The 27,734-nt window shown below is 39.1% G+C and overlaps 1 protein-coding gene across 3 annotated transcripts; it reads left to right on the forward strand.

Annotated features, from left to right (window-relative positions):
• Window positions 1–381: 381 nt before the first annotated feature.
• ERP27 (endoplasmic reticulum protein 27) lies at window positions 382–27,734 on the forward strand. Of its 3 annotated transcripts, XM_033222780.1 has the most exons (7): window positions 382–1,644; window positions 2,008–2,108; window positions 5,048–5,185; window positions 19,855–19,971; window positions 23,619–23,744; window positions 26,653–26,850; window positions 27,560–27,734. In XM_033222780.1, the coding sequence occupies exons 1-7, from the start codon at window positions 1,551–1,553 to the stop codon at window positions 27,605–27,607; spliced, it is 822 nt and encodes a 273-aa protein (XP_033078671.1). In that variant the 5' UTR covers window positions 382–1,550; the 3' UTR covers window positions 27,608–27,734. The 3 variants fall into 3 exon arrangements, with proteins under 3 accessions (XP_033078671.1, XP_033078673.1, XP_033078672.1); XM_033222782.1 differs by lacking the exons at window positions 382–1,644; window positions 2,008–2,108 and adding an exon at window positions 4,765–4,912; XM_033222781.1 differs by lacking the exons at window positions 382–1,644; window positions 2,008–2,108 and adding an exon at window positions 4,877–4,957.

The raw sequence follows: 27,734 nt of genomic DNA on the forward strand, positions 1-27,734 counted from the left end.
TGGGTTCTCTATTCTGTTCTATTGGTCTATGTGTTTGTTTTTGTACCAGTACCATGCTATTTTGGTTACTGTAGCCTTGTAGTATAGTTTGAAGTTGGGTAATGTGATGCCTCTGGCTTTGTTCTTTTTGATTAGGATTGCTTTAGCTAGTCAGACTCTCTTTTGGTTCCATATAAATTTTAGAAATTTTTCTTTTCTAATTCTGTGAAGAATGACATTGGTAGTTAGATAGGAATAGCACTGAATCTATAAATTTCTTTGGGCAGTATGGCCATTTTGAAGATACTGATTCTTCTTACCCATGAGCATGGAATATTTTTCCATTTGTGTCAGCTCTGATTTCTTTAAAAAGTATCTTGTAGTTCTCCTTGAAGAGATATTTTACCTCCTTGGTCATCTGTGTTCCTAGGCATTTCATTTTATTTGTGGCTATTGTAAATGAAATTGTGTTCTTGATTTTACTCTCAGTCTGGACATTATTGGTATACAGAAATGTCATCGAGTTTTGTACATTTATATTTTTCCTGATACCTTACTGAAATCATTCATCAGTTCCAGTAGCCTTTTGGCAGAGTCTTTAGAGCCTTCCAGGCATACAATCATATTGTCAACAAGGAGAAATAGTTTGACTTTTTATTTTCCTGTTTAGATGCCTTTTATGTCTTCCTCTTGCCTAATTGCTCTGGGTAGGACTTCCTCATTTCTTTTATAATATTTTCACATGAAAATTCTCCTAAGCTTAAGACTACATATCCCAATGCCTGTGAAAATCTCATCTTGGACTTCCTCAGACACTTGTGAGCAAAATCAAACTTTATCTCTCTCTTCTGCTTAAGCCTTTTCAGGGGTTCTCATCACCTACAGAATAAAGTTGATGCTCCCATGCTTAGTGTATCATGTAAGACCTGCTGTGAGCTGGTCCCACATGCCTTTCTGCCCACTTGTATCACTTTCTTCCTTTTCATCATTCTCGATTACTAGTAATTCTGTCACACATTATATTTGCATCTCTGTACTTGGGTTCTTTACATGAAACTCCCTTTCTACCTTGTGTTGCCTGGCAAAATCTTACCCAGGACTCTGCTTGGGCATCCTCCACAGGAAGAACACTTTCACTGAACCCTAGAATTGTCCTTAATACCCTTAATCTCTACTGTCATAGCACCCTATGAATTTTTCTATATCACTTCCATCTTATATTTAAATAATCTTTTTACTTGCCTATCTCTCCCACTGACAATCTAAGCTGGCAGAGGCTGGATCAGATCATAATTATCTTTCTATTCCTAGTGCTAGGATCAATACCTGGCATCGAATATTTACATTTTTTATTTAAATAAACTGACCTGACTTTCTTCCGGTTGGTTATGTTCTGAGTCCCAATTACTAAACTTGGTCTTTTATCTCAGAAGTTGAAGGCTCCCCTGGAGCCAGCTGCAAAGTTCCCAAAGCCCTAACAACTTCACAGCCAATCAGCTACAGAGCAGGCTGCCTTAAGTCGGCCTCCCAAACACAAAGTCCAGGGTTGGAGCAGGAGCAGGAGAGGGACAATGGAAGCTGCCCTGTCCAGATTCATGTTCCTCCTATTTCTCCTCACGTGTGACCTGGCTGCAGAAGCTGCTGCAGAAGTTGAGAAATCCTCAGGTAAAAGAAAAATGTAGTTGAGTGGCAATAGTGTGAAAGTGTTATTAGGAGAAGGAAAAGGAGCATGGTGGTTCTCTGGGCACTTTTCCTCCACACCTAGAAAGTTTTCCAGGAAATCCTGGATAAGATGCATTTTGTATAGCGGAGAGCAGGAAAGTCTGGCAGTATCCTTCAGAGACAGACCATCAGTAGGGTCACCTTCCATATGTTAGTAAAAATACTATGCTTTGGAATACTAACAGTACTCCTAGAAATTGTGCTTTTCTTAGCCTTAGTATAGAGATAAAAGGTACAGATGCCCTCATTATTTAGAGCTGCTTCTTCTCACCTCAGTACCCTGACATCTTCTACTTCTCTCTCTAGATGGTCCTGGTGCTGCCCAGGAACCCACGTGGCTCGCAGATGTCCCAGCTGCCATGGAATTCATTGCTGCCACTGAGGTGGCTGTCATAGGCTTCTTCCAGGTTAGTTCAGATACCCTACTTGCAACTCCCCCAAGAGCCAGAAATATTCTACCTCAAAGGAACCACAGCAGCCAACTGCTGGCAGATGACACTGCATTAGAAGTGGGGGTAAAGGGAGACAGTCACACAGTTTGCTTTCATCTTGTCCATTGGGACCTCTTACTTTTAAGACATTCCCAGACTCTAAATTATATCTTTCTCACACTTACTTCTTTCTGAGCCTGTGGGCTGCATCTCCTCATCTATGGATGCTTTGGAGCTCAAGTCAGTATCTGCAGAAAGAATGCCTTTATGGAACCCTACCATTGTCCTAAATGCATTTGGTCTGTACTCTCATAGCACCCTATGAATAGGCAGGGGCCAGAGTGAATCCAATTGATATCATCCAGCAACACTGTTTACAGGATTCTGAAGCTCCTGGACATTAGTCAGTGCACAGCCTTTTAAGGCCTTTCCCCCAGATAAGGTAGACTCTTATTCTTCTTTCTCTTTGCCTTGTCTGAAATGTTGGAAAAGGATGGCATTTTGTATATTCGAGGTGTTAACCTCCACCTTCCAGATTGGCTGCTTGGTTAATAAAGGCAGCCATAAATGAGACTGCCTCATTCCAGCATTTTCATCTTTCTCTGGTGGTAGCATCTGGAAATCGTCACAGCTGATTAAGCCCCTACTCTCTCATAGCAGACCTTCTTGTCTGTTTCCATTCACCAATTACAACTCCTGATTACCCTGTCAGTTCTGTGTACACAGCTGGAAATCACTGCAATGAGATGCAAGTGGGGGAGAAAGACAGAGAGTACATTTTTCAGGAATGAGAAATCTGAGCTGTAGACAAAAACACCCTCAGAAAGACAGGGAAGGGGCAAGAGCATGGACCTGGAAGAGTGTGCAATAACTTAAACAGCCGCCAGATGCCATCATTTTATCCTTGAGCAATTGCATCTGAAGGAGCAGAGTCAGAGAGGAGGCTTCAATTAACTATTGTTCACAGCCTCTAGAAGAGTAGATACCAGCTCGCTCTGCTTGATCCCAGATGCAAGAGTAGTGTGTTAGCCCGTTCTCATGCTGCCAACAAAGACATACCCAAGACTGGATAATTTATAAAGGAAAGAGGTTTAATTGAATCACCGCATAGCTTGGAAGGCCTGAAGAAACTTACAATCATGGCAGAAGGCACTTCTTCACAGGCCAGCAGGAGAGAGAATAAGCACAAGTATGGGGAAGGCCAGACACTTATAAAACCATCATATCTTGTGAGACTCACTCACTATCACAAGAACAGCATGGAGGAAACTGCCCCCATGATCCCATTACCGCCACCTGGTGCCACCCTTGACACGTAAGGATTATGGGGATTACATTTCAAGATGAGATTTTAGGTAGGGACACAGCCAAAGCATATCAACTAGCCATCTTCTTTTCTCCTTGCACATCTCCTCCTTCAGCCTGGAGACTTGCAGGGTAGAACATGTTTGTTCCTGTTAATTTCCCTGAGCTCCTATGGATAAAGGTCCTGTGACAGCAGGGAAAATGATGCCAGCCTCTATGGAAGGCCTGGAATCACTGCTCGGAAGTGGCTTCTCTGCTCCCTCCTGCAGGCCTGGGCTGCAGAGTTGGATGCGTGAACAGCATCTTCATGTGCAAAGCTCAGGCTTATCTACAGTGGCAAGAAAGGGACTGTCCTTCCAAACCCTGCATAAACTTTTGTTAAAACTTCTAAGCTTTCATCTTAATTATTTTATTTTTCTTCTTTTTTGGCTCTTTGGATGGCACCTATTTCGTATTTTTGCATTTTTTCCTTTTCTCCACAAACGTAACCAAAGCCAAAACTCAAGAGACAAGAGCTGGTGGGAGGAAAAGCCGGTTTATTTGAAGATCCAGTAAACCAAGAAGACAGTGGACTAGCATCCTAAAGAACATCTTGGCCGGGCACAGTGGCTCACACCTGTATTTCTAGCACTTTGGGAGCCTGACGGGGGCAGATTGTCTGAGCTCAGGAGTTCGAGGCCGGCCTGGGCAACATGGTGAAACCACACCTCTACTAAAAATACAGAAAAAAATTAGCCAAATATCGTGGCGCACAACTGTAGTCCCAGCTACTCAGGAGGCTGAGGCACAAGTATCCGGGAGGCGGAGGTTGCTGTGACCCAAAATTGCGCCACTTCCTGGGTGACAGAACGAGACTCTGTATCAAAATAAATAAATAAAGTACGTCTTAAGTCACTACCAATTTTAGGCTCTTTGTACGTTAAGGGCAGGGCGAAGAGGAGGGAGTTGGGATCAAGCAATAACCAGCAACCATACGCATCTGGGCACCAGCAAGGGAGGAAGTTGGGAACTTCTTTGTCCTTGGTGAGGTCACAAGGCACCTATAAATCTTTAGCACAACGTAGTTGTTTACATACTTTTCCTTTAATCCTAGAGTTAGTTTTAAAAACCATATAAACTGCTAATTTTTGCATATTATCTCAGTGCTCTAAAATTATTCTAACCTACATACAGGAATTAGTAAAGAAATGCCATTTCAACAAAAACAGAATTGGTTATGTTCGTTTGTTTGCTGTTTCACTGTTAAACAAATTGTTCCCAGAACAGTTGCTTCTCATGTATATCTACAACAGTGCAGCCAAACTAGGCAGGCCTTTATGATTTTGAGGCCTCTCTCAGCTCCTGGTAAACTTCAAGCTCTATGACAAGGCCTCTCAGGAGTCTCAGGCTCAGCTACAATTTCATGGTTACCTATTAACTCACAGAGCCTGGAAAATTCGAGAACGTCACTGCCAATGAAACCTGAACTGTTAGAGGTAAATCATGTGTTACTGGGCAGTAAATCAAATCTACGATTTCTGGTAAAGCTTCATAGCATATTTCTTTTCCATATCCTTTGTCTCTGCCCTTCAATATAACCACTGTGGTATTATTTTTTCTCTTGTTTTTAGGATTTAGAAATACCAGCAGTGTCCATACTCCGTAGCATGGTGCAAAAATTCCCAGACGTGTCATTTGGAATCAGCACTGATTCTGAGGTTCTGATCCACTACAACATCACTGGGAACACCATCTGCCTCTTTCGCCTGGTAAGTTGGATGGGTAGCTTGAACTTTCTCCCAGATTTTCATTGGGTTGTGGACTCACAAACTTGTGAGACTGGAAAGGACTCTATGTCTTTTACACTAATGATGGTACCAAATTCAGGGACATTGTTGACAAGGATGAAGACTCAATTCAAGATTCCCAAGCAGGTACTGTAATGAAATGGAAAGAGGACAGGACTGAAAGCCAGGGAATGGAATTTGTGGTACTGTTTTGTCGCTCAACAGTCACACGACTTTGGGCAGTCACTTAACATTTTTTATCTCCAATTCTTTCCCTTCTAAAATAAAAGAGTTAGACTGTATTATCTCTAAGGTCACTCTGAGCTCCAAAAATTTTATATTAAATATTTTGAGGAGTTCATTTTTGTTCTTCAAACATTTATTACTTCCCATATGCCCTATGCAAGATACTGACAATAAAAACATATTAAATATATTCTCCAGTCTCATAGATCTTAAAGTATAGTAGGTATTGTAAACATAATATGCAAGTATCTATAATACAAAGAGAATCACTATGGGTAAAGTTTTATCACAGTTCAAAGGATAAAAGCAGTGTGGGAATTCTGAAAAAAAAAAAAGAAAAGAAAAAGACAACAGAATTGGAATTTAAAGGATAGATAAATTTAGACAAGGCAAAGAATTCATGGCCAAGGGGAGAAAATCTCAGGAAACAATTAACAGGCCAATCTGACTGGATCCCAGGGTACATATTGGGGAAAATGAATATCAGAGAGAGAAACTTGATTAAAATCATATTGTGGGGAAAATATAGAATACCACTTTAATGAGTTTGTCCTGAATTGGTTGTCACTGGAAACCCCCTAAAGCCTTTACATCAGGGAAGTAACACGAATAGGAATGTGTTGTATTAGATTATTTTGACAGCAAGGCAGAGGATGGATTTTTAGCTTAAAAGGCAAGAGAAGAGGGAGCTTTTGTCAGGCTGGCAAAATAGACCATGTGAGAAGTATTAAGAGTCTGTAGTGGAGAGATAGCAATAGAAATTAAAGAAGAGGAAGATCCTGTGATCTTTAGATATCACAGTTATGGAAAGGAGGCGAAGCTTAAAGTCAGGGTGTCTAGGAATAGTGAGGTCATGTGCAGAAATGGGGATTTCTGATGCTTTCATTGGTCATTGAGTTCTACTTGTTGATGGAACATCAAGATAAACATGTCAAGAGTCCACTGAAAAAGAAAAATTGATGCAAAAGAAAGTTTTTAATATTTCAGGACTGAATGTCGTGCCCCTTCTAGTTGCCACCCTTTCTTTCTTTTTCATTTCTCATTGAAACTTCTTTTAAGCATATTTTTTACTGTATTTCTCTAAGCTAGACACTACTATCTAGCTTATGTCCCATCACACCATTAAAACTACATTTATCCAGGTCTGCATGGCTTCCTTATTTTACTCAACATTTCTGTCATGTTTGATGTTAGGGACAACTTCTTTCTTTTTAATGTTCTCTCTTTCCTTGAATTCTAGGAAATTACTTCTGATCCTCCCACTGCTTTTATAGTCTCTTTGAGATCTTCTCTTCCTGTATCTACAATGCTGCCTGACCCAACACTTTTTATAACCTAGGTCGTGGAACCCATGCTCTGTGAAGGCAGAGATCGTTCTGTTCAGTGTATCCACAGAGCCTAGAACAGTGCCTGCTATGCTTATTAAGTATTTGTTGAGAATGAATATATGAATGAATCAATGAATGAATGAATATGTTTTTCTTAAGAAATACAATTCTTTTGCGTATTCCACTATTATGTGCTTGCTGAGCGTTTAGAATATTTTATCTCTAGTCTGGACTTCTCTCAAGATTAAACATTTGCTGGGTATAAGCATTTTTATACCCTCATAAGCACTATACACTTAAAATGTTCAAAACTGAATTTATTGTCTGCACCTGCTAATCATATTCCTCCATCTAAGGTACTACTTTATTAAATGGCTATGCTCATTTGGTCTTACATTTTTGCCAGTTGTATCTTCTATCTTGAATCTATATTCTCCTCCACTCCTTCTACCTCATTCTGTATTTAGGCTCTTAGCCTAAGCATAAGCAATTTCATTAGCTTCTTAACTGATCTCCTTGTACTACTTTATATACAGTTTCTAGAATGGTATCACAATGATGTGTTTAAGATAGAAAATTGACCATGGCACTCCTCTCTTTCAAACTCTTCAATATTTTTCATTTCTTAAAAAATCAAAAACGAGATATTTAATGTTACAAATAGGCTTTGCTGGCTGGGCGCGGTGGCTCAAGCCTGTAATCCCAGCACTTTGGGAGGCTGAGACGGGCGGATCACGAGGTCAGGAGATCGAGACCATCCTGGCTAACACGGTGAAACCCCGTCTCTACTAAAAAATACAAAAAACTAGCCGGGCGAGGTGGCGGGCGCCTGTAGTCCCAGCTACTCCGGAGGCTGAGGCAGGAGAATGGCGTAAACCCGGGAGGCAGAGCATGCAGTGAGCTGAGATCCGGCCACTGCACTCCAGCCTGGGTGACAGAGCGAGACTCCGTCTCAAAAAAAAAAAAAAACACACATTGACTTTGCTGGCCTGCCCCACTGCCTACTTCTCTAGTCCTTTTTCCATCCAGCTTCCACCCTGGGCTTTACCCCCTCAGTAGCCAACTATACACATAATTATCATCCAATTCCATGATTTTGCCTAGACTATTCCTTCTGTCTAGAATGTCACCACCTACCAAGGGTCCCCTTTCACCTAGCCTCACCTGGATGACTCCTTCTCATACTCCAGTGAATCAGTTCAGGAATGTTACCCTTCAGGAAGCGTCCCTGGAATCTCCAAATGGGCCTAAGCATTCCTCTGTATGTAATCCCTTATCTCTATTTTCATTTATCACTTTATAGTTCATATCAGATATTTATTTATTTATTTATTTATTTTTTGAGACGGAGTCTTGCTCTGTCGCCCAGGCTGGAGTGCAGTGGCCGGATCTCAGCTCAGTGCAAGCTCCGTCTCCCAGGTTTATGCCATTCTCCTGCCTCAGTCTCCCGAGTAGCTGGGACCACAGGCACCCGCCACCTCGCCCGGCTAGTTTTTTGTATTTTTTAGTAGAGACGGGGTTTCACCGTGTTAGCCAGGATGGTCTCGATCTCCTGACCTCGTGATCCGCCCATCTCGGCCTCCCAAAGTGCTGGGATTACAGGCTTGAGCCACCGCGCCCGGCCTAGATATTTATATATCTGTCTCCTCTATTACCCTCTTAGGCCATGACCTATTCGAGGGTGGAAACTATGACTTAATCATCTTTGTATTCAAAGGCTATAATACACCTCTGGCTCCTTGAAGGCACTCGGAAGGTGCTTGGGGAACTGAACTCACCTCCAAAAGCATCTCTGAGGTTGTGTGAGCTCTCTTCAGCAACCCCTTTCCCACCTGCACAGTGGTTGCTGGTTTGCATTCTCACCAGCGTGAAATAAGATTAAATCAAATTCTTCTGTGAAAAACTTTGGTAAGGAATACATGGAAGGTTAGGCAAATGCCTTTCATGTTGCCATTGAACCACTGGTAGAAATCCTTCAACACAAAAATTCTAATAAGCTACACTCCACAAGTACTTCTTTCTCAGTTTTTTGTTCATAGGTCTTATAAAGGCCTGATTTGAAAGGCTTAATACCACCAAGATACGCACATGGGGAAGAAAAACAAGCGCTGTTGCTTTCACCATCTCTACAGACTTAACATCCTCTAATGGGAGAGCACTGGTGCTGCTTACAGTTCATTCCTCATAAAGCCTCCTTGATGACTTCTCAGTTTTTCACTCTTCTTTAACATCTGATTTTTGTTTACCGCTAGTGACAGACCTACTCTAAGTGAACTCTTGGGACCTCTGTGGGCAAGATTATTTATGTGCCATACCAGAAAACAAACAAACTGGTTCCTGCCCTACTTCATTGGCAGGGCTGGAAGAAGCTCAACTTTCGTCATGCCAGCTTTCAGATAAATATTTTTTTCACAGTTTACACTTTCAAAAGTTTAGTATATATTTTAATAGGACCATTATTCAAGAGTTTGCAGTAACTTTTTTTTGTTGTTGAAAAGGGAACATCAACACTGGGAAATGTGAACCTATTGAAAAATTTTCTGGGACCTTCTTTCTTTTCAGATCCTGTCTGTTCCGTTCGATTGTTTGTTTTCAGAGCCTAATCTATGATAGGCACTATTACAATATTTGACCACTTAATTCACACAAGAACCTGATGAAGTAATTTTTATTCTTCCTGCATTTTTAATAAGGAAATTTCCGTGAGAGATCGGTTTAGGTGCCCAAAATCTCACAACTATGAAGCAACAGATGTCTGATTCGTACCCAGTATTGCTGACTACAAATCACACCCTTTTTACCATACTATAGTGGCTTTCTAAAGGACTTCACCCTGAAGAAAAACTTTGTTTTTACACTGAATTCTCTCTAATGTCCCTCATTCTAAAACCTACTTTTTTTTCTTTTAACTATTTTCTCTTAAATTATTCCTCTAGCCTCCTACCACTCCTTAATCAAATTGCAGAATTATTTATCAAGATTTAATCCAGACATTATGTATTGTCTAAATTTACAAAATTTTCCATTTTAAGAACATGTTTAGAAATAAGCTGAAATAATGATTAACTGAAAAAATAACAATAAATTGATATTACTCATGCTTGAAATGTTGGAGCAATAAAAGGCCAGCCAATGCTGTATTTATGCAACATAACATTCTTCAAAAATAGTGCAGGCCAACTATATAAACGTAATCAGGAAGAATTTAGATAAAATTCATGAAACCATAATAAGTTGCATATAACAGTCTTGCTGTTTGAGGGCACAGCCTGTCTTTTGTGAGTGTAACAGCAAAGAAACTCTCAAATTTTTCAATAGGACTCTTATTGTTGCCCTAGCAGAGATGGAATTTCCAGGTTAAATGAACTATGAGCCTGTTCTAAAATGGAATTTGAAATATTATTTGAATGTTTACGCTGCTTTGAATTTTTTTCAATCATTACTATTTTAAGAAACCTAATTAACCTAACTTTGACCTAATGGGATGGTAATGAAAACACAGTGCAGTCATCCTTTATTCCTTTTACAGTTATTTATTGGATGACTATGATAAGAAATACACCTCACCGGACAAAGAGAATCACAAGAAACTAGTCCATGAGATAAACTGATAAGAAATGCAAGAAGATTATGTTTCAGATTATGAAACTTTTTTTTTTTTTTTTTTTTTGAGACCGACAGTCGCCCGGGCTGGAGTGCAGTGGCGCAATCTCGGCTCACTGCAAGCTCCGCCTCCCGGGTTCACGCCATTCTCCTGCCTCAGCCTCCGGAGTAGCTGGGACTGCAGGCGCCCGCCACCTCGCCCGGCTACTTTTGTTTTTGTATTTTTAGTAGAGACGGGGTTTCACCGTGTTAGCCAGGATGGTCTCGATCTCCTGACCTCGTGATCCGCCCGCCTCGGCCTCCCAAAGTGCTGGGATTACAGGCGTGAGCCACCGCGCCCGGTCAACATTTTTTATTTTATTCTATTTTATTTTATTTTATTTTAAGTTCCAGGATACATGTGCAGAACATGAAGGTTTGTAATATAGGTATACTTGTGCCATGGTGGTTTGCTGCGCCTATCTACCCGTCATCCAGGTTTTTAGCCCTGCCTGCATTAGCTATTTGTCCTGATGCTCTCCCTCCCCTAACCCCCCATCCCCCGACAAGCCCTGGTGTGTGATGTTCCCCTCCCTGTGTCCATGAGGAAACATGTTTTTAAAGTATGTATTTACTAAATATACGGTAAGCTGGGCAGCTTACAGAAACAAACCGCGGGCGCGAGGACCTTTGTTTAACAAACGATTTCTCAGTGCCACCAAAGACATTTACTACTATAACTGCGGTGTAAACTAAGACAATTTTAATACATTTTATAAAAATCTGGGTTGTTAGAAAAATCCATGGGAATTCAAATGAATATAACTGAAATACTAATGAATGAACAGAAAATGAGTGATTAAATCTCTTGGTATGATACAGTGTCTATAACAAAAAATACTCCCTCAGATACTCTTGAGGAAATGCAAAATTATATTTTAAGGTAGCAATCTTTCCAGTTTACTATTTCTGTTTTTCTTCTGATGCCTCTTTTCTCTCAAATAATAATATGATATTTTAAGTAAAATTCTTTCCATAAAACTGAAAAATGATATTTTAAAGGTTTTTCCAACTCTTGGTTCTAGGGTTGGATTTTCTTTCCAGTGCACTATGCAAATAATTCCCTTTACAGAGTGAGATTTCCTGTTCAAATGTTGCTTCCAAAAACCCTAAACATGAATGTTCCAGAGTTTATTAGTTTAAGAAATAATGAAAGATCCGGCATGTTTTCTTAAAAGAAGTACAACAAACTAGAGAGACTGCAGGAGGGTGGCTTTTATTAAAGCTCTTTTGCTTCTTAGAGAATGTTATCACCGGTTAACATCCTCTGCCTCCAATTTAGTGCATTCTTTAAGTCCAGAAACACCCAGAGTAACTGGCTTTTCCTGTTCTCCCGGTTCTGGGAAGTATGAGGGACTGCCAGGAAAAGAGTACAGAGCGGGGGGGATTCTTGGTCCATGCACAGCGATGTCAGCTGAGGCGCATGCGCCAGGCCTAGGAGTTCCTAGAAAAATAGTCAGGAAGCATTTAGACACATCAAATATTAAATGAGTCCTGATTGTGATGATAATGATGATGATTTTGGTGGTTGCAATAGCAAAGCCTTAAGCACGAAGGAGACATGCCAGCTGGAAATATAAGTCGGTAGCAGCATTAAGGATCCAGAGGAGCTGCAAATATCAATTTTTTGTGTGCTCATTTTATTTCTCTACTAATTCTTCCTGATACGGGCAAGGGAAGGAGAAGGAGGTGGTAGGAGGGTGGGCAAGGATCCACCTAAGACCTTTTCTCTTGCTTTCATGCGTTTTGTTTTTTTTTCCCCCAAGTTTTCCAAAACTTTGTGAATTTTTAAACAATTAAATACACCCAAGGAGTTCATTTTTACCGTGTGGTTTTGATTTGTTTCAAAATTCTGTTTTAGAAATACAAACTTTTCTGTACCTTGGCATTTATTTATTTCATAAACTTAAATTGTGTAAAGCAATCCTAAAATAAAGAGTGCTTAAATTGCCATCTGAATGAATGGCTGCAATTTTGTGCCTCAGTGCATATAGCAGGCACTCAGCAAATAATTATTAAACAAATGGATTGTAAGAGAATGACTAGATCTATCCAGAATTAAAATTAACCATAAGGGGTACATTGCACATCTCCAAGGTTTTTATTGCTTTTAGTTACCCCAATGGGAGACCCTCTTGAACAAAAGAGATGAAATAGGAATCATCACTGGGATGACAATAAAGAGCGATCTTGGATTCTTGCTATTTAGTGAATTTAATTTCCCTTTGCCTGAATTCCCTCCTACATTAACTAACGTGAGATTTGCTTCTGATTTTACTGGGTAGACGAGAAGAAAGTACCTTGGGGACAAAAGAGTGGTTCTGATCCAAGGCAAGATCTGACTGGGCAGGACCTACACAGATAGCACATGGAGGGAAACGGGTTAAGGAGGCGTCCAAGGGCAGGAGGCCCAAGGATCTCAAAAGTGATGCAAACTATTGTAGGAAATGGACAAAACTGTTCAGGAGCTGACACTAATAATTTTATCTGTAGGCCTGGATCTATCTATGGATGGTGGAGGCACTGTCTTTGTGTCTTTATAGGCTTAAGTAGACTGGGGAGAAGAAATAGAAAACTGAGAACAATGATTGGAAGAATGAAGTCCTGTCTTTCAGTATATCTGAGTGTGGTGGCAAGGTTGTTCTGAAATACGAATCTGGGATAATGGATCATGTAACCAGACAATCCTTTCTACCAAAGACTATTTTTAAAAGTTAAAATGTGTGTGTCTGAATGTGTGTGTGTAAGTGTGTGTGTGTGTGTGTGTGTGTGTGTCTGAAGGCATTAAAGAGCTAGTAAAAGAGGGAAAATGTCTAGCTCAAGATCTAGAAGAAGATGAAAACCCAAAAAGATGAACCCTGCATTGAGGACTGCTTTTTGTTTAGAGGGATTTGGTCAGTTCCAAAAGCAACCAAGAAGCTAAGAAATAAATTTGCATTTTGAGATCCTCAGGAGTTGAAAATTAAATGTGGGAGTCCAGGCCTCACAAGGGGAAATAGGAAGTGAATCTAGTACAACACCTTTCACATCCCCTTTGAATCCTACACAGCTGTACCTAAAAACAGGGATGAATCATACTAGATAAGCCCTCCTGAGGGCTGCAGCACAGACGCAAATCATTTCAACCCCTGAAATTGGATTGGAGTGATCATATGTATATGTACACGCATGCACACACACACACAAATATACACACATATGCCTACACATATGCAAATATATATACATGTGGAATACGTATAATGCACTCTTAGCCCTGCCATAGTACATCTAAAACTTAACAAAAGATAAAACGTTAAAAGAAGCCAGAGAAAAGAGAGATTATCATCAAAGTAATCGCAAAGGGACAACCATAAGCTTCACAGCTGACTTCTCAATAGCAACAGTGGAATGCAGAATACAAAGCATTATATCTTTCAAATACTGAAAGAAAATAACTGCCAACTTTATAATTCTACCCTCAGCAAAAACAGGCTTCAAAATTAAACAGAATATAAATACATATTAAACAGCCACATTGGGAGGATTTGTCACTCAACACATCCATCTCATACTGAGGAAAATAGTAAAATGTCTTCTCTAAGGAGAGGAAAGAAAACCCACATAGAAGCTAAAAAACACAGGAATAAATAAAGAGAAACTAAAATGTAAATATGTGCATAAATGTAAGTGTATATTGAAGATATAACAAAATGAATCATATCCTGTGAGATCTGGAACTAAAACACATGACACTAATCCTGTGTAAGTCTTGAATGTAGAACCAGAAAATTGAATTTAAAAGAGGTAAACTGTGTTTGAATAGTCTAATGTCTGCATTGTCTAAGAAGAAGCTGAAATTGCCAATTAATATTAGGTTCTGATAAGTGAAAAAAATGCATGTTGTATAATGTATTCTGGCAATCCCTGAGGAAACAATTAAAGCCTATGTAACTTCTAAGCCAATAGAGGGAAAGAAGAAAATAATATATAGTACTCAGTCAACTCAAAAGTAGGCCAGAAATAAAGAAAAATAGAATTTGGAACACATAGAACCAATGGAAAATGCATAATTAAATACATCAGTAATTTCATTTCATGGAAATAATCCAGTTAAAAGACAAAGATTGTCAGGCACTGGATTGAAAAATGCAACTATGTGCCTTCTACAAGTGATACAAGTAAAACACAGGATGGAGCTATACCATACAAACACTTCCAAAAGAAAGATATGAATATATTAATACCAAATAAAGTAGACTATCAGGCAACAAGCATTCCTAGAGATAAAGAATAACAGTTCATAATGACAGTTTCAATTTGCCAGACAGATTTAATAATTCTAAATTTTGCATTTATCAAATACATGTCCTGATACTATATAAACACAAACTGACAAAATTGAATGAAAAGATGGTTAAAGTCACAACATAATAGAAAAATTTAACACCCTTCTTTTTTTTTTTTTTTTTGGACAGAGTCTTGCTCTGTTGCCCAGGCTGGAGTGCAGTGGTGTGATCTTGGCTCACTGCAGCCTCTGCCTCCCAGGTTCAGGTGATTCTCCGGCCTCAGCCTTCTGAGTACCTGGGACTACAGGTGCACGCCACCATGCCCGGCTCATTTTTTGTATTTTTAGTAGAGACAGGGTTTCACTATGTTGGCCAGGATGGTCTCGATCTCCTAACCTTGTGATCCGCCCTCCTCGGCTTCCCAAAGTGCTGGGATTACAGATGTGAGCCACTGCGCCCAGCCCCAACACACTTTTAAATAAAATAAGTTGGTTAAAAAAAAGAAAGATATAGAAAATTTCCACTATAAAATTCACCAAGTGACCTGATAAACATTTGTAGAATACTGTATTCAAAAACTGCAAAATATACTTAATTTTAAAGACATAAATAATAAAAATAAAATATAAAAATAAAGCTAAAAATCAATAAGAATATAACCAGAATATCTTACATTTTAAAATTAAGAAATACACTTCTAAATAACTAATAGTTTAGAGAAGAATTAAGAACAAAAAATGAGGAAGCATTTTTGAACTGAATGATAAAAATTCTACATATCAAACTTATGAGTGCATTTAGAGCCTTCTAAGGAGGAAATGTATAGATTTCTATGTATTTTTTGCTACTTTCAAATTTAAAATTGGCCAAATAATAGGATTTGATATCTTGGAAACGTCAAAACATGGAATGGCCCTTAATTCATGATGTAACTGGACCCAATAACTTACCCGAAGTTAGGCTTTGGGTCAGCGGATTTTCTCACTATAGTTCCTTCCACAGTCTTCAGAAAGATGTTAGTGAAAAGGGGTCCTGATCCAGACCTCAAGAGAGGGTTCTTGGATCTTGCAAAAGGAAGAATTCAGGGTGAGTCCACGGAGTAAAGTGAAAGCAAGTTTATTAAGAAAGTAAAGGAATGAAAGCATGGCTACCCCATAGGCAGAGCAGCCCCAAGGGCTGGTGGTTGTCCATTTTTATGGTTATTTCTTGATCACATGCACTAAGGAGTGGATTATCCATGCCTCACCTTTTCAGACCATACAGGGTAACTTCCTGACTTTGCCATGGCCGTTGTAAACTGTCATGGGGCTGGTGGGAGGGTAGCACGGAGGGCGACCAGAGGTCATGCTCATCACCATCTTGATTTTGGTGGGTTTTGGCCAGCTTCTTTACTGCAACCTGTTTTATCAGCAAGGTCTTTATGACCTGTGTCTTGTGCCAATTTCATCCTGTGACTTAGAATGTCTTAACCATCTTGCAGTGCAGCCTGGTAGGTCTCAGCTCATTTTTCCTAGCCCCTATTCATGATGGAGTTGCTCTGGTTCAAACAGAACAACTCTAACATGGTTGCTCTAACAATGATAAGCTCCTTCTGGGGAGAAAAGGAGCACATAGGTCAGGTCAGGGGTTGCTTTCTACATGTTTTTTAATTAAAAACTGGAAAACCACAATAAGATATCACCTCATCCCAATTAGAATGGCTATCACCAAAAAGACAAAAAGTAACAAATGCTGGTGTGGATGTGGAGAAAGAATTTTTATACACTGTTAATGGGTATGTAAATTAGTATAGCATTATGGAAAACAGTATGAACATTCCTCAAAAATTTTAAAATAGAACTACCATAGGATCCAGCACTTTCACTATTGGGTATACATCCAAAGGAAATGAAATCAATAGTATGTCAAGGAGATACCTGCACTCCCATGTTCACTGCAGCACTATTCACAATAGCCAAGAAACAGAATCAACTTATGTGTCTGTGAGCAGATGAATGGAGAGAGAAAATGCAGTACATATATGCAATAGACACTATTCAGCCATAAAAAAGAATGAAGTTCTCTCATGTGTAGGAGCACAGATAGACCCAGAGGACACTATGTTAAGTGAAATAAGCCTTGTACAGAAAGACAAATATCACATGATCTCACTCATACAAGCAATCTAAAAAAGTGGATCTATAGAAATAGAGAGTACAATAGTGGTTATGGAAGGCTGGGGAGCAGAGGGGGAAGTGGGGAGGGAAGAGGGAAGTGGGGACAGGGAGAAATTGGTTAATAAGTACAAAATTATAGTTAGATGAAAGGAGTAAGTTTAGGTATTCTATTGCACAGTAGGGTGAGTAGAGTTAACAATATTGTATTGGAATTTCACAATAGCTAGAAGAAATTATTTTTTAATGTTCTCATCACAAAGAAATGACAAATGTTTGAGGCAACAGATATGCTAAATACTATGATTTAATAGTTTACACAATATATACATGTATTGAAACATCACACTGTACCCCATAAACATGTACAAATCTGAATAGTAGGTTAAAAGTGAAGCATAATAAAATAGGAAAAAGACTTCAAACACTAAGAAAAGTTTTCACCAATTTGTCAATAACAATAATAGTAGTAAAACTAATGGCATAGCAGTATTATTTGCAATAGGATTTGTTCTGTTTTTCTGTTTCTTTGCTCACCAGAGAAACAGAATCAACAGGAGATAGATAGATAGATAGATAGATAGATAGATAGATAGATAGATAATAGATTATAGATAGCTATTACATAGTAAATATTACATAAAAATAATACAAATTACATATATGTTATATGGTAAAGATTATATATATGAATATACATATTAAGAGATTCTTTTAATAAGATAATGGCTCACACAAATATGAAGGCTGAAAAGTCTCACCATCTACTGCCTGTGAGCTGGAGACCCAGACGAGCCAGTGTTGTAGTTTGAAGGCCTGAGGGCTGAAGCACCAATGGTGTAGATTCCAGTCTGAATCTGAAGGCCTGAGAACCAGAAAAACCCAGGACAGGAGAAGACCAATGCCCCAATTAATGTAAGCAATCAGAAAGAGGGAGACTTTAATACTCACTTTAGAGAAGAGTAATACAAAAATCAAGGATCTTAGCATCCTTTTTTTTTGAGACAGAGTTTCACTTTTCCACCCAGGCTGGAGTGCAATGGCGTGGTCTCAGCTCACTGCAATCTCTGCCTTCTGGGTTCAAGTGATTCTCCTGCCTCAGCCTCCCGAGTAGCTGGGATTACAGGCATGCACCACAACGCCTCACTAATTTTTGTACTTTTAGTAGAGACGGGGTTTCACCATGTTGACCAGGCTAGTCTTGAACTCCTGACTTCAGGTGATCCACTGGCCTCAGCCTCTCAAAGTGCTGGGATTACAGGTGTGAGTTACCACTGCTGGCCTAACTTGCATCCGTTTTAAGAAGAAAAATGAGTTCCAAGTGGATTTTAGATCTATTGTGAAAGATAATGTTGAGAAAGGAGAAAATATAGGAGAATATCTTCATGACCTTTGGGTAGTCAAAGATTTCTTAAATAAAACAAAATGAAAAAATACACACTAGCTATAAAGATGATAACCTTGACTATGTTTAAATTACCTTCTTTCATATGCATTAACTATTAAAAGAGAAGCCCTAGTAAGAAAATACATGCACTATGGAACCAACAAAGGACTCATATCCAGCATATATAAAAACACATTCAAATCAGAAAGAAAAAGATAGACAAAAGAAAAATGGGCAAGCAACATGAATAAACACTTCATAAAGAGGATAATGAGGGAAATTATCTTTAATTGTCCTCATATCCTTAAATTATTATTAACTGTTAATGAGAGAAATGCAATTAAAGCCACTGAGATATAACCATATCCACCAAAATCAGTAAAATTAGAAAAACTGACAATAGCAAATGTTGACAAGGATGTGGAGCAATGGGACCTTTCACACACAGTACTAGTATGTGCAAGTTATTATCCACTTTGGAAGATAGCTTGGCATTTTCTACTAGTTAAATATATACATATTCTATAATCAAAAATCCCAATCTGAGGTATATGCTCAGTGGATACAGAGGCATATATGCACCAAAAGTCAAGAAGTGTTCATTGCAGCATTGTCTTAATGACTAGATACAATCAAAATGTTCATCAGTAGTAAAATGAATAAATAAATTGTGTTTATTCAGACAATGGAATACTATACAGCAAGGAAAATGAACAAACAACAGCTACATGCAATAACATGAATGACTTATAATCAAAATGTTAAGCCAAAGAGACAAAAAAATGGTTTGTTTACATGTATTCAATGTTAAAAAATAAGGTAAAACTAAACTATAGCATTAAAAGAAGGATCTTTAAGTGGTAAAGCTACAAAGAATGAAAATGGTCAACATAAAAGTCAGCATACCTTTGGCAAAAAAAAAGGATGAATTACAAATTAGAAGGAAGCACCAGGACTTCAGGGTTCTAGCAATATTCTGTTTCTTTACCTGGGTGGTGATTCTACAGTAGTTTTCTCAGTGATAATTTGCTGAGCTTTACAGCAAATGTTTATACTGTGTTATATTTTTCTCTACACGTGTTTTATTTCACAGTAAAAGGGTGCATAAATATAACACAAATCTGACCTTGCCAATGGCCTCCCTTGCCCTCAGATAGAATTTAATCTACTTGCCTTGGCTTCCAGACACTTCCAAATTTGCTCCTCCTTATCCCTCTAACCTTGTCTCTCTGCAACTCTCACATCACGTCTGCTAGGGTCACAGTGAACTAACGGCAGCTTCGAGAACACAACCTCTCACATCTCACAGTATTTGTAAATACGGTTCTCTATTTAAAGCTCCTTCCTCATCCTCATTTATCTGATGAAGGCTTAGCCACTTTTCAGGAGTAACTTCTTCCTTGGAGCTTTTCTGCTCTTCCTTAGGTGACATACGGGCCTGTGATTATCCTGTGATGACATCTGGATTCTACAGGACAGTTTGTCCTTCTAGGGCAGGGAAACTTTCTTACTTATCTTTTGGTCTTCAGAGCTTTAATCAGTGCCTGTCACATGGAGGTCCAAAGACGTTTATCAATACATGAAAAAAAGATGGAATAGTGACTTTATCCTGTTTTTTGTTACCCAGGTAGACAATGAACAACTGAATTTAGAGGATGAAGACACTGAAAGCATTGATGCCACCAAATTGAGCCGTTTCATTGAAATCAACAGCCTTCACATGGTGACAGAGTACAACCCTGTGGTAAACAATATTTCCTGTTCTCAGCCCCTTCAGAGCCTGAGTCAGGAAAGGTACTGGTCTTCATAACAGAGGTCTCTTCCTCCCAGAGTTCCAATTCTTCAACCAATAATGACAGGAACTGCCATTAATTCAACACCTACTGTATTGTTTATGTTACTATCCTCCCTACACCTTTTTAAGATTTAACTTGTTCCTGTTAAACAAAATGCAGAGAAAAGTTAAATGAACTATCACACTGCTAGTAAGAAAGAGAACCAGAATGCAAAGTTAAGGTGACTGACTCAAGGCCAGATGCAGTGGCTCACAACTGTAATCCCAGCACTGTGGGAGGCCAAAGCGTGAGGATCGCTTGAGCCCAGGAGTTTGAGACCAGCCTGGGCAACATAGCGAGATCTTGTCTCTACCAAAAACTTTAAAAATTACCAGGTACGATGGTGTGTGCCTAAAATAAAATAAGAGTAAATGAAAGACAAACAAAAAAAATGTTAAATGAAGCTCACTGATCACATATTTGGATGTCACAGCAGCGTAAAGTTTCTGTAATTGTTTCTAAACACACATTTCATTTTCTGTATGTACCTCCTTATAGACCAGTAACAAACAGCTCCTAGTCTGGCAGCAGCTGCAAACCATGCATTGACTAGCACGTGCCCACACCCTCACCATGCCTCAGACTTCTCTCCTGCTGTGTCTTCCTCTGGTGTTGCATGCTGCATGCAGTCTGGGTAAAGGTGGTGCTCCACCTGTCCTGATCACTATCTGGCCTTCTAACACTCGCTATAGACTATAACACAGTCCACAGAATTATCTTATGTGTCCCATCCTTATTTTCCCTGATATAGATTATAGAATCTTACAGAGTATTAATTTCCAGTGATCGACATCAGCTCAAAACGCTGTACCTTCTATTCTCTAATAACAGTACTTTACATGCATGGTATGATTTTTGAGAACTTACAGAGCCCTTTCATCCTCATTTTCCCATTTATTCCTCACATTGATTTTTGTTGAGGTAGAAGAGAGGAAATTATTGTGCCCGTTTTATAGAGGAGAATATTCAAGATCCAAGTGATGACATTATTCAAGGTCACATCATGAGTAAATAGAAAAGGCATAATTTAAGGGACAAAATATAACTGATGCATTAGCACATTTTGCCACTTCCATTTTACAGTAGAGGAAATGGGAGTTCAGAAAATTTAAGTAACTCCTTCAAAGCCCTATGGCTAGGAATTCGAGCTTCAGAGACAGCCTGTGTAGTTGCCCTTGCTTTTTGATGACTGGTCCCTGTGACTGAATCCTGTAGTTTGTCTATTGCCCTACCTACACTGCCTTCAACAGAAAACACCCCTTTCCTTGTTGACTAAATTCTGGCCTACCTCTCACACCATCTTTATCTCTCTGGAGTTGCTGATTCTATTTCCACTTCTGCTAAGGCTCCAAACACGTATGCCCCTGGGGCACTGGCAGTAATAATCAAAAAGGTGTTCTTCTCTATGTGGGGCCAGAAAGATGATCTTTTCATCCCTGGGCTATGGCCTCTGTGTCATGGCATTTTGTAGGCTAGCTAAGGCAGGGGCACGCACTGACCTTCCTTGTTTCTTATGCCTGATCTGTCTCTCATTTTGCAAAACAATGACATATTTTTTAAGTTCCATATTATTGGTGAAGGCAGATGATATCAAGAGAAAATTCAGTAAGAATTTCTTTAAAGAAGCAAGTTCAATTTCTATTGTTCCTTTTTTTATTTCCTGAAAGGAATATTTTTCTCATTTGGAGAACTGCTCATTCTACTATAGCTGTTTCTCATCTGCTTCTGGTGCAAAGGTTTGCACCAGCAGCAACTGGGCAGAAAATCCCAGCCATGCACCTGACCTGCCACGCACTTTTAATGCACACACTCAGTACTTGGCGTCAACGTGTCTGTTAGGATTAAACTAATCCATTCGGCTGTGGCCAATCCCTTCTGCTAAGATAACTGTACCTTTTGACATAGTCGTTTTTATTTCTTTACTCTTCCCAGGAATTATCCTCCATCTCAGCTTTAGAACGGTGAATGAATGCTCTAAATTTAAGTAGCAGGATTTAGTAAAATAAGAGTAAATCATGTATCATCCAATCTCCCAAATGAAAAATCTAAAACTTGATTTTAAAATCCATGGAGAAATCTTTAGGAAAAGACCCACTTGGCCCTCCTTGCCTACATACTGTAGGCAGCCAAAAGAGCTGGACAATCTCTACAAGAGTGTGTATCTTCAGGAAGAATTCTGCCTAGCTGCTCCCTTCCCCATCCTCCTAAGACTCTGCCCAAAGATTTGTTAACCCACCATGTTCTGTTTTCCTGCGCACACACTAGTTTTGTAGCAGTGCTTTCTGAATTTAGAAGTGAAAAGAAATGAGATCGGTTTAAAATAGATTTGCAACATTATTTTAGGACAGTGAAATGAAGGGAACCAGTGCCGTAGATTCCTCTCTTTTTCTTCTCCTGTCTCTGGTGGCTGTTCCACTCCTCTAAGTCATTGACAACTTCATGGAAAATCACCATCTCTAATCAGCAAAACAAAGTCAATGCTTCTGGTCTCCTGAAGAGCTCACCTTCTGCTGACCTTTGGTACACTGGTTCAGACACATTTGGGACTGAGTTGGTTTATGTGGGGTTTTGCTATCCACTGTGCATGAGGCAGTTCATCCTGATGATCAAGAGCATGAACTCTGGAGCTAGACCAGCTCGTGTGAATCCCTGTCTGCCATTTATTTGACTCTGAGAGAATTACTTAGTCTACCTGTGCCTCAGTTTCCTCATTTCAAAAACTGGGACCTTGAAGATTAAATTACTTATTATTCATTAAGAATTGGAGACAGTGCCTTCCACATAATGAACACTCAATAAGTATGAACTACTAATATGTACTCAAAGGCTACATTTTAAGTGTCTCTGACTAGTCTTAAAACAAGAAGCAAGGCTGAAACAAAGTGACTAATATGTTGCATAGTGTATTAGTTGTCTATTGCTGCAAAACAGATTACTCCAAATCTTAGGAGTTTCAAATACAAAACATTGATAATCTCATACAGTTTCTGCAGGTCATCCAATTTGGGGTGGCTAGGGTTAGGTGCTTCTGGTTTGAGGTCTCTTGGGAGGTTGCAGTCATTGCTTAGGGCTGCAGTCATCTGAAGGCTCGACTGGAGCTTGGGATCTGCTTCCAAGATGGCTCCCTCACATGACTGGCAAGTCAATGCTGGCTAGTAGCAGAAGGACTTAGTTCCTTGCCATGTGTTTCTCCTCAGAGGACTGCTTGAGTGCCCTACATTGGGGCTGGTATTCCTCAGAGTGAGAGATACAGAGAAGAGCAGAGACTGTAATGTCTTTCAAGACTCACCTTGGAAGTCACACTCCATCATTTCTGCAACATTGCATTGGTTACTCAGTTCCGTCCCATTCAGTGTGGGAAGGAAGGATTTACACAGTTGCATGAAAACAAGATGGTGAGACTTACTGAGAGCCATCTTGGAAGTTAGTTCCATTTGTGTTACCAGTGGCCAGCTCTCATTTATATTTCAATCTACCTATTCACTCCTTCCTTCCCAGGTACTAATGCATTCTTTCTCTCTCTTTCACTCTACTGTAACACATTTCAACTTGCCAGACTGTGATTGGGCTATTCAACAGTGTAATTCAGATTCATCTCCTCCTGATAATGAACAAGGCCTCCCCAGAGTATGAAGAGAACATGCACAGATACCAGAAGGCAGCCAAGCTCTTCCAGGGGAAGGTAAGGCAAGAATGGGAATATTCTATTGCATACACACCACTAGGACACTAGGAAAAGGGAGATGGGGCTAGGAAGCAGAGATAAATAAGGAAAACAACTAAGGTTAGAAGATAGCAAAGCAAGAAGTGGACATGATAAATCACATTATTCAGAACTAGAGATGTTGTATTTTATCACATTAAAGGCATATATAATTATATCTTCCTGTCTGGTAATAAAATAAACTGCCTTTCTGATGGTTGGTTCTCTAACACTAGAAGTATTTAGTGTTAGTGAAAGTAGACAGTCATCTGATCAGAATACTATAAAGAAGATTTCTACTTTGGGTTGAAGGTTTGATTTAATAATATAAAATAGTTTACATTTATCAAACACTTACTTTATGCCAAAAGCTGAATAAAAATATTAATGTGTTACCTCATTTAAGTTCCCCCACCAAAAGCCCATTTTGCCAATGAGAAAATTGAGTCTCGGAGAGGCTGAGCAATGTACCCAAACTCACGTACCTAGAGAGTACCAGAGGCAGAATTTAAAACGTGTTCTCTGCTCCAGGCTATACTTCCTTTCTTAGATAATCACTAAAGTATTTTCCAATTCGATATTCTTAAAATTCAATCAATCTCGTCAAACCGATAAAACACCAACACAACACAAAATAATAGGAAATTCATTTTTTTAACTTTTATTTTAAGTTCAGGGGTACATGTAAAGGCTTGTTATGTAGGCGAACTTGTGTTATGAGGCGGCGGCGTCCAGATTATTTCATCACCCACGCATTAAGCCCAGCACCGAATTGTTATAATTTCTGCTCCTCTCCCTCCTCCCACCCTCCACCCACAAGTAGACCCCAGTGTCTGTTTTTCCCTTCTTTGTGTTCATGAGTTCTCATCATTTAGCTCCCACTTATTATTATTTTTTTTTTTGCAAATATCTGCCTTTTTTATTTTTATATTTTAAGTTCTAGGGTACATGTGCACAACGTGCAGGTTTGTTACATATGTATACATGTGTCATGTTGGTGTGCTTCACCCATTAACTCATTATTTACATTAGGTATATCTCCTAATGCTATCCCTCCCCCACCCTCCACACAATAGGACCTGGTGTGTGATGATCCCCTTCCTGTGTCCAAGTGATCTCATTGTTCAATTCCTACCTATGAGTGAGAACATGCAGTATTTGGTTTTCTGTTCTTGCAATAGTTTGCTGAGAATGATGGTTTCCAGCTGCATCCATGTCCCTACAAAGGACACGAACTCATCCTTTTTTATGGCTGCATCGTATTCCATGGTATATATGTGCCACATTTTCTTAATCCAATCTGTCACTGATGGACATTTGGGTTGATTCCAAGTCTTTGCTATTGTGAATAGTGCTGCAATAAACGTACGTGTGCATGTGTCTTTATAGTTGCATGATTTATAATCCTTTGGGTATATACTCAGTAATGGGATGGCTGGGTCAAATGGTATTTCTAGTTCTAGATCCTTGAGGAATCACCACACTGTTTTCCACAATGGTTGAACTAGTTTTCAGTCCCACCAACAGTGTAAAAGTGTTCCTGTTTCTCCACATCCTCTCCAGCACCTGTTGTTTCCTGACTTTTTAATGATTGCCATTCTAACTGGTGTAAGATGGTATCTCATTGTGGTTTTGATTAGCATTTCTCTGACGGCAAGTGATGATGAGCATTTTTTCATGTGTCTGTTGGCTGTATGAATGTCTTCTTTTGAGAAGTGTCTGTTCATATCCTTTGCCCACTTTTTGATGGGGTTGTTTGTTTTTTTCTTGTAAACTTTATTGAGTTCTTTATAGGTTCTGGATATTAGTCCTTTGTCAGATGAGTAGATTGCAAAAATTTTCTCCCATTCTGTAGGTTGCCTGTTCACTCTGATGGTAGTTTCTTTTGCTGTGCACAAGCTCTTTAGTTTAATTAGATCCCATTTGTCAATTTTGGCTTTTGTTGCCATTGCTTTTGGTGTTTTAGGCATGAAGTCCTTGTTCACGCCTATGTCCTGAATGGTATTATCTAGGTTTCCTTCTAGAGTTTTTATGGTTTTAGGTCTAACATTTAAGTCTCTAATCCATCTTGAATTAATTTTCGTATGAGGAGTAAGGAAAGGATCCAGTTTCAGCTTTCTACTTATGGCTAGCCAGTTTTCCCAGCACCATTTATTAAATAGGGAATCATTTCCCCATTTCTTGTTTTTGTCAGGTTTGTCAAAAATCAGACGGCTGTAGATGTGTGGTATTATTTCTGAGGGCTCTGTTCTGTTCCATTGGTCTATATCTCTGTTTTGGTACAAGTACCATGCTGTTTTGGTTACTGTAGCCTTGTAGTATAGTTTGAAGTCAGGTAGCGTGATGCCTCCAGCTTTGTTCTTTTGGCTTACGATTGTCTTGGCAATGTGGGGTCTTTTTTGGTTCCATATGAACTTTAAAGCAATTTTTTCCAATTCTGTGAAGAAAGTCATCCAATGAGGATTGCATTCTTAATGGGGATTCCATTCTTAATGGGGATGGCATTGAATCTATAAATTACCTTGGGCAGTATGGCCATTTTCACAGTATTGATTCTTCCTATCCAAGAGCATGGTATGTTCTTCCATTTGCTTCTATCCTCTTTTATTTCACTGGTAGCTCCCACTTATAAGTGGGAACATGAGATATTTGGTTTTCTCTTCCTGTGTTAGTTTGCTAAGGATAATAGACTCCCGCCCCATCCATGTTCCCACAAAAGACATGATTTCATTCTTTATTATGGCTGCAAAAAAATTATTTTAACTCAAGATTTCAATTGCATGGTGCAGACCATAAATTCAATCAGTGTAAGCTGTAACAATACAAGGTATCTCTTTATCCACAGACCTCAGATAAAACTTTTTCTTTCAAACTTCCCCAACTGCAGATTCTCTTTATTCTGGTGGACAGTGGTAGGAAAGAAAATGGGAAGGTGATATCATTTTTCAAATTAAAGAAGTCTCAACTGCCAGCTTTGGCAATTTACCGGACTCTAGATGATGAGTGGGATACACTGCCCACAGTAGAAGTTTCCACAGAGCGTGTGCAAAACTTTTGTGATGGATTCCTAAGTGGAAAATTGTTGGTAAGTGTGAGACTGCAGGTAAAGCAAATTGTTTTCCTTCTATGTCCCTTTTATTTCCTGTTGAATAAGAATTCTTTGGGCTCAGAGAGGGAGGAGAGCCAAATGTTGGTTAATGGATACCAAGTGCAGCTGGATAGGAGGAATATCTGGTGTTCTGTAGCACTACAAGGTGGCTGTAATTAAGAACAATTTATTATACATTTTCAAATAGCTAGAAGATTAGATTTTGAATGTTTCCAACACAAAGAAATGATAAATATTTGAGGCAATGGATATGCGAATTGTCCTGATTTGATCATTAAACATTGTACACATGTATAGAAATATCAGTCTATACCCCATAAAAACGTAACTATTGTGTCAATTAAAAACAAAAATAAAAGCAAAACAATTAAAGTTAAAAAAATTATTTGAGCTCTACTAGATTTGATTAAAAGCAAAAGTCTATGAGGATATCGTGGCAAGAGTCAGGATGCTTGTTAGGGTATAGCGTGAGACACGAACTAGAAAAGCAAGTTTGGAAAGGGCTTGCATATTCAGAGGCTGAATTTTGGACTTCAGCATTTAGTGTAAAGTATTAATGGGCAACAAATCAAATTTCATATAAAAGTGTTCATGAGATAAAAATTAAAGATGGATTTAGGACTTCCAGGAGTAATTAAACAGCTCAGTTTACTAATCTAAATATCATTGTTATAATGTTTTCCAGAAAGAAAATCATGAATCAGAAGAAAAGACTCCAAAGGTGGAACTCTGACTTCTCCTTGGTGCTGCATATGACCAAGTACCTACTTTACGCAAAATAAAAAGGCACAACTCAGATCTCAGAGACACTAAACAACAGGATCACCAGGCCTGCCAACCACACACACACACACACAGAG

This window comes from Trachypithecus francoisi, unplaced genomic scaffold (genome assembly GCF_009764315.1).
Source record: "Trachypithecus francoisi isolate TF-2019V2 unplaced genomic scaffold, Tfra_2.0 Lachesis_group11, whole genome shotgun sequence".
In the NCBI taxonomy this organism is placed as follows: domain Eukaryota; kingdom Metazoa; phylum Chordata; class Mammalia; order Primates; family Cercopithecidae; genus Trachypithecus; species Trachypithecus francoisi.